Source organism: Rhea pennata, chromosome 19 (genome assembly GCF_028389875.1).
Source record: "Rhea pennata isolate bPtePen1 chromosome 19, bPtePen1.pri, whole genome shotgun sequence".
NCBI classification, from domain to species: Eukaryota; Metazoa; Chordata; class Aves; order Rheiformes; family Rheidae; genus Rhea; species Rhea pennata.
Window position 1 is genome coordinate 8,357,544 of NC_084681.1, and position 7,605 is coordinate 8,365,148.

Genomic DNA, 7,605 nt, shown 5'->3' on the forward strand with positions numbered 1-7,605 from the left:
CACCCCGCGCAGCGCCCCGCCCCTCGCAGGGCGGCCGGCCAATGGCGGCGCCGCCTCCAGCCAAAACACAGGCGGCGGCCAATGAGGAAGGGGCGCCGCCTCCCCCGGCGAGTGAGGAGGGAGGGAGGAGGAGGGGGGCGGTGGCGGCGGGGCGCGGGCGGAACAGCCGGGGGCAGCTGGAAGATTCGAACCGCCGGGCCGGGGCGCGCGGGGCGCGCGGCGGCGGCCAATCAGGGCGCGCGGGGCGGGGGGGCCGGCCCCGAGGCCCCGCCCCCGCGGCCCCGCGGCCCCGCCCCCCCCGGCCCGCGGGACCGTCGGCGGCGCGGCGCGGCCCGCAGCGCTCCGCGGCCACCCACGGCGGGGCCGCGCCGAGCGGCAGCGAGCGCCGGGCCCCCCCCCGGCCCCCCCCTCCCGCCATGTCGGTGAACATGGAGGAGCTGCGGCACCAGGTCATGATCAACCAGTTCGTGCTGGCGGCCGGCTGCGCCGCCGACCAGGCCAAGCAGCTCCTGCAGGCGGCCCACTGGCAGTTCGAGGTGCGTGGGGAGGGGAGGCGGCGGGGGGGGGGGGGCGCCCACGCGGGACCGCGCAGCCCCTCCCCCCCCGCTGTCCCCCCTTCCGGTGCGGCGAGGCCGGGAGGCCGGGCTGTTCGCCTGGGCTCGGCCCGGCCCGCGGACACGCGTGGGCGCCGCGCGGGCGGCGCTGGGGGCTGCCAGGGCACTGCCCGCCGCGGGGGGGGGAAGGTGGCACGGGGTGTGGGTGCGATCTCCCCGCACCCCCCCACCTCAGACCTCCTGGGAGAGGAAAAACCGGCTCGGAAATCTCCCGTGGCTATTTATACCCGGGTGTAACCGGAGCTGCCGCCTCGGCCCCGAAAGCCCCAAACCCAGGGGGAGCCGCCCCGAGGCCCCTCCGCCCCCCTCCCCCAGGTTTGGGGTTTTGGGGGGGCTGGGGCAGATGTGGGGGCACAGTCCACGGGGGACCCCCCGTACACGGAGGGGGGGAAGGTGTTGGGGACCCCCAGCCCGCCCTGCCGTGGGCTCTGCCCGCCTTCCCCGGGACACGTGTGGGAGCCCCCTGCCACGGGGCCCCTTCCGCGGAGGCGCCTGCTCGTGTTCGGGGAAAGGCAGTGCCGTTTGGGGGCTGGTGGCGGGGGGCCCCGGGTCGCGTGCTCGCAGGAGGAGAAGCGCAGCGGTGGCGGCGCTTCCTCCCCCCCCTCCCCGGCTCTCGGCCTCTCCGTGTTTTTCTTCCGCCTTTGTCTCCGCGCTGGATTTAACTAGTTGCTCATTGTTATTTTTGCAGACTGCTTTGAGTGCGTTTTTCCAAGAAACGAACATTCCCAACAGCCACCACCACCACCAGATGGTAAGTGAGACAAACTTCGCGCACGCCGGCCCTCGCTGTTCCGCCGGCGGGACCCCGATTCCCGGCGGGGGCCCTTCCTGGCAGCTCCCCCTTCTCCCCTCCTCCCCGGAGCGACCCCAGCCCCGAGGCGGAAAGCCCTCGCAAAAGCCGACGGCCTCCCGAGCGGCCGCTGAGAGCCCCCTGCGCCGCCTCCCCGAGCCCCCCCCCCGGGGCCGGGCCGAGCGGCGGGGGCCGGCGGGCGCCCCGGGGCCGCAGCGGGCACCGAGCTGTCAGCTCCGCTGACAGCCATATTGCTCTGCAACCGGAGAAATACACAGCCGGCGAATGTAAACACGAGCTAAAATGTCTGCCAGGAAATAGTTTGTCTCGGCGAGCATCACGCTGGGAAGTTGGGCTCGGGGGGCCGCGGTGGCGCCGAGCCCGGCTTCGCCCAGCGCCGCTTGACCTTGGCTGAGGGCAAGTCCCCTTGGCAAAGCGGAGGAAGTTTTCTCCTCTGGGTGGGTTGTTGTCTTTGTTTTTGGTTTTTCTTTCTTTTTTTTTTTTTTTTTCCCTGCCTGTTCAGGAAACTAAACTGTGCCAGGCGTGGGGGTAAAGAGCAGATCTAGGCTAAGCCGATATTATTTTTTTTCCCCCGATGGCAGGCGTAAGAAAGGAAAGTCTACAACTGCCCAAGATCTCTAGCAGCAAAAGGTGTCTCTCAGAGAAACCTAATTTTGCCGGGACGGTTCCTGCCTCGCCAACTTTACCCTGCTCCAAACCTTGTATTTATTTATTTTTCTGATGCAAAATTTCTCCCCTGTTGCAATAAGGCTTATTGCATCGGGAGGCTCTCTGTGCGCTCTAGCAAAACGCACCTTTCCCCTGGTGCTCAGCACGGTGAAGAGCAAGTCTCGGCTCCCCAAAAGCGCAGTGAGCACTCGGCGAGGAGGCACTGCCGAGGAGCCCCAGGTCCCGAGGAGCCCCCGGTCCCGCGCGTTCGGAGCTAGCCCAGCCACCTGGCCCTGAAATCGCCGTGTTCGGGGGGGGGGGGGGGGGGGGGAAGGAGCCCGGTGGGAACACAATGGCTCTCTGAGAGGAACTAGATTTTTATCTCTTTCCTTTACCGGAGGAGAAATCTGGTCCTAGAGCTTTTATTTACAAATTAGCTGGAAAATTCCCACGAACAGGCTTTTGGGTGGCTGGAGGACAGGCTTTCACTGAGCTTGCAGTTGGCAAGCCCTGTGCTAACTGGTGCTTCGGAAAGCTTGCGAGATACCAGTCTTGCAGGGAAGGGGGGGGGGGAGCATCCCGGTTGGAGAAGGGAAGGGAGACAAGCCAGGAGCTGCAGGCTTGGAAGTGCTCAAAAAATGCTCAGCAGGGCGATTCCTTCCCACTTTGAATCAGTTAGTGCTTGGTTGCTACAGGAAGTTTGATGCAAAACAGGCTGTGATGAAACACATTGATTCTCGGTATTCGTGCTCCTTGTGGACAGAGTGAATCGAGATCCACCTCTGACCCGTTTCGTTTCCTTTAAATGAAAGGAGACCACAACGCTGGGCCCGAATCGTTACGCTTCAGCCCCGAAACGCTCGCGTCCAAAGCGTTTTTGACTCCCACTCCTCAAACAAGAGGAACGGCGCGGCCGAGCCGGGCCCGCTGCTCGCCAAGGAGGTTTCTGCCCGGGGCCGAAGCCGAGTTTCGGGGACGGGATCGCCTCCGAGGGGCGGCGAGGGCTGCGCTCGGCGGCGCCTCGTCCTGCCCGGCTCCTTGCTGCCTCCCGCTCCGGCTTGTGAATCCCCGACCCGTCTCGCCCGGCCTTCCTCGGGCTGAAAAGTCAAACTTCTGCCCCCCTCCCACCCGCCCACCGCGTGCTTTATTTCCCTTACGGCCAGATAAGCGTTAATCAGAGAGTTTGCAGTACAAGTTGTGCTCCACGCGGTGACAAACAGTGTCCAACCGTCTCTCCCAGCCGCTCGGCTGATTCCCCGGTTGCATTTTTTGCTGCTATTCCTCCCCCTGCCCCGTAGCGCCTTGGTCTCACTGCAGCTTAAAATGCCTCGAGCAGCTCCGCTCGAGGCAGGGACAGAGGTTAAGAAGAGGGGCTTTACAGCCTCAGTTTCTATTTCTTTTTAAAGCCGGAGCGAGCAAAGCTCTGAGTAAACCAGTAACAAGCCGCAGCTCTGGGGAGCCGCCTTCGCCCCCGCGCCGTCTCCCGGGGCGCGCGCCGGGCTGCCGCTCCCCTGCGGACGGGAGATGCTCCCTGCGCCTTAACGAAGTTTCGTGCGTGTCATTAATCTGAGAAAGATCCTCGCCGAAGCCGCTGGGCCTGAAGCGGGACAGACCCTTTCGGCAGCCAGCTGCGAGCGGCTCCTTAAAAAAAAGCGTCGGCGGAGGAAGGCAATAATTATACAGCTTTTTTTTTTTTCTTTTTTTAAATGAATCCTGCAAACCTCCCCCCCAGAAGCCGAGCTGCGAGCCCCCTCCGGCAGCGCATCTGACTTTGGTTCAGAGCTGGTTTTGGGGTTGCCTGTGTGTTTTTTCTTTTTATGAACATATTCGCTTGAAGTTAGAACTTTTTTGGAACAAATACCTCTTCAGATACTGCCAAAAACACAGGCTGTTTAAAATAAAAGCTGGCTTACCGCGGGTTCGAGGTAAGCGCTGAAATTAGATCTCCAGAGGTCCGGGCGCGGAGCGGGAGAAGCGGCCCCGGCTCTCCGCTGCCGCGGCGCCGGCCGCCCTCGCCAGCCCGGCCCGCTGGCCCGCGGCGGCGGGGGAGCCCCGGACCCGCCGCCCCGGCAGACCGCTTATCGCCCCCCGCTTGTTTGTTTTTTAATTGCTCGGGTTGAAAAACAAACCCGGCGCGAGCTGGCACCCGCCCTGGGGGCGAAAGTTCAGCTCCCGCCGTGCCCGCGCTGCCGCCCGATGACGACGAGCCGGGCCGTCCGTCCGTCCGTCCGTCCCCGCCGCGTCCGAAGGTCGAAGGCGTTCGGCCCGGCTGCGCGGCGCTGCCGGGCGCCTGGCAGAGGCGGCGGGGACGGCTGGCGCGATGGCGCGCGCGGCCGCCCCGCCGCGGGCTCCGGCTCCGTCCTGCGAGCCGGGCGCTCGCCCCGGGGCCGAGGGCCGCGCGGTTGGCGCCCCGCGCCCCGAGGTCCGGAGGACAGCCCGCGAGCCCGGGGAACCCAAACCGCCTGCTCCCTGGCGGCGTCGCTGGAGTTTTACCCAAATCCCACCGTTTTCCAGGAACGGCCTGGGAAGAGGACCGAAGGCGCAGCCTGAAACGCGTTCAGGCGCTTGCCGGGGACGCGGTGCCTCGTCCCGCGCTTTGCCTGCTGCCGGCCCCGGCTGTTTCGGCTGCTGGGATAAAACCCCGGGAGGGAGGGAGGAGACGCAGGAGCCCTTCCCTGGCGGGAGCGTCTCGCTAGTGCCGAATTGCTAAAAAAGCATCTTAAACCCGGAGGGAGGAGGCGCTTCCAAAATCCCCGCGCGCCGCGACTCGGCCGCGACCGGCTCCTGTTGCGGCGGCTCCGCTGCTCGCTGCTCCCTCGGGTTCGGGCCCTTTGGTCTCCGCAAAGGACGTTTTTAGGCGGCAGAGCGGTGGGAGCCGCCGCCGCGGAGCCGCTCCTGGCCCCGGCCGCCGGCTCCGCGGTGGCGGCGCCCGGCCGCGCTCGCCCGGCGTTGTCTCGAGGGGAATTCGCGCCCGAGCCACGCGGACGCGCGCCGTCCGCCTCCCGTCCGCCCGGGTTCTGCTGGGACGGGCGAGCGGGAGGAGGGACGCGTTCCTCGAGGTGGTTCCTGCCCCGCGGCCGGCGCGAGGCAAACTGCAGCTATTTTTAAACCCGGCGCAGCACAAGCACAAGCACGTGCGTGTGCACGGCCAAACCGGCGGCGCCGTGCCGCGAGCGAGCGAGGCAGGGAGGGGAGGGGTAGGTTATTTTATTTCCCCCCCGCCCCTTTTCGGGCGCGTTGCTTTCGCGGCAGGAAGCGGGGCGCCGGGGCTCGCGCGTCCCGCCGGAGCGGGGCCTCCCCGTCGGGAGCCCGCACGTGCCGCCGCGAGCCCGGCCCGGATTTTCCTCCGCCTGCGACCGCGCGGCGAGTGGGCGGCGAGATTCAGCGCGAAAAAGGCCGAGGAAAGAGGTGGAGACGTGGCGCTAAATTTAGCCGGGTGCACGGAAGGCGCCGGCTTACCGGGAGCGGCTCGGGGCGGCCGGCGCCCCGCGGGAGCTGCCGCGGCTCGCGGAGCCTCGCCGGGGCTCGGGGCGCCCGGTCGCTCCTCCGGACCGGGGGCAGGTTTTGCAGTCATGACCTTGCTTGGGGTGGAGGGGGGAAGCGATACCGGCTCGGCCGTCGCCTCTCCGCCGCGGGCCGAGCCCCGACCCGGCCACGGAGCCGCTCCGGGGAAGGGGTCCGAACCCCCGCGACTCACGGATCCGGCCCCGCGGCTCGGCGGCCCCCAAAACCGGCCTCGGCGCCGGCGTGACGCGCGCCCTCTCCTCTCGCCCTCGCAGATGTGCACCCCCAGCAACACGCCGGCCACTCCGCCCAACTTCCCGGACGCCCTCGCCATGTTCTCCAAGCTGCGCACCTCCGAAAACCTCCAGAGCAGCAACAGCCCCATCACCTCCACGGCCTGCTCGCCGCCGGGCAGCTTCAGCCCCTTCTGGGCCTCGTCGCCCCCCAGCCACCAGCCCGCCTGGCTGCCGCCCTCGTCGCCCACGGCGCACGGCTTGCACCACCACCTGCACCACCCGGCGCCCGCCTGGCCCCCGGGGCCGCAGCCCGCCGGCCCCCCGCAGCAAGCCGTGGCCACGATGGACGCGCAGAGATAAGGCTCGGCGGCGGCACGGCGGGGGGACGGGGCTGGGGGGGGGGCAGAGCGAAGGTCCGGGAGATCAGGCCAGGGCGTTCGGAGCAGGGCCAGGGGCTGGGGGGGGGGGGGAATCGTTCCTGAGAAACGCACTGGAATCATTTTCTAGGTTTTATTCTTATTTTTCTGCGGGTGGGGGTGAAGGGGGGGGAGGGCGCTGGCCCACGACAGCCTCCTTGCGAGAGTTGCTAACTGGTCTTTTCTCCTCTTTTTTTTTTTTTAATATATAACTATAATATATAAATATATCTAATGTATATAAAGCCAGAGAGAATGAGCAGCGGACGGGTTGCTGATGGGCTGATCGCCCCGCGGGAGAGGGGGCACCGCGCGGCCCCCCCGGCACGGCTCCCACGCGCTGGGTCCGAGCACCCCACGGTCGCTGGGATGCACAGAAAGAAAGGGAGGACGGGGAAAGGAAAACAAGGAAAAAAAAAAAAAAAAGCTGAAAACCTCCCAACCCCCCCAAATCAGTGGATTTTCAGCCCCCCTGGCTGCAACGGTGCTGCGCCCGCGTGCCACGGCCCTTTCCCGCGCCCCGGCTCGACGCGCCGGCTCTGGATTTTCCTGGACGCTTGTTGCCGCGACTAAAACCCAGCGACCCTCCTTCGGCTTCCGAAACGCCTCCCGGCTCGTCGCGCGGGCGCCCCCACCGCCCTCCCATCCCGTCCCCTCCCCGCTGTTGGGGAAGCTGAGCCGGGGGCTGTGATTTAGCGAGGGACCCCCCCCACACACACCGCTCCGCGGCCGCCCCTTGGGCTCTGCCCGGGGGGGGAGGGAAGGGGGGGGGCCAGGTGGGGGGGGAGAACCGGGTGGGTATTTTTTAGTTTTCAAATGAATCTTGCTTAAAAAAAAAACAAAACAAAAAAACACAACAAAAAAAAACAGGTTGAAGGTTTTTTATTAATTTAAAAATAAAATTTAAAAAAAGAAAAAATCACTTTTTTAAACACCAGCGGTCCCTGCCTTTTCTCTTTCCCGGCACGGCGGCTCTCCGGTGGGGGAAGCGGCTCAGGGCAAGGAGCGAGGGCGAGACCCTGCCCGCGCTCGGCCCCTTCGCCCGCGGCGGTGGGAGCGGGCGCCAGCCCCTCGCCCGCGGGGCGGCTGCGGGAGCGAGAGGCGCTTCGCTTCCCCGCCTCCCCTCATCCCACCGAGCGCTCCCAGCTTGGCCGCGTCCCCGCCGGGCCCGTTTCTCCCTTTGGCTCCCTCCTTCCCGGTTTTCCGCTCCTCGGGAAGCGGCGCCCGAGCCGCGCGCTGCCTGCGGAGCCCCGGCCGAGCCCCCTTCCCTGGCAGCGTCCGAAACACCGGTGCTTGCAAACCCATCGGACACATCTAGGGGCCGATACCGCCCCCGGCCTCTTGCCGCAGGGCTCCCTTGCCCTCTAGCCCGCGCG

The 7,605-nt window shown here is 66.6% G+C and overlaps 1 protein-coding gene across 1 annotated transcript; it reads left to right on the forward strand.

Annotated features, from left to right (window-relative positions):
* Nucleotides 1-366: 366 nt before the first annotated feature.
* On the forward strand, nucleotides 367-7,164 carry UBALD2 (UBA like domain containing 2). The gene is made up of 3 exons (XM_062592014.1): nucleotides 367-536; nucleotides 1,303-1,365; nucleotides 5,853-7,164. Exons 1-3 carry the CDS (start codon nucleotides 417-419, stop codon nucleotides 6,171-6,173), a joined length of 504 nt encoding a protein of 167 aa, XP_062447998.1. The 5' UTR covers nucleotides 367-416; the 3' UTR covers nucleotides 6,174-7,164.
* Nucleotides 7,165-7,605: the final 441 nt, after the last annotated feature.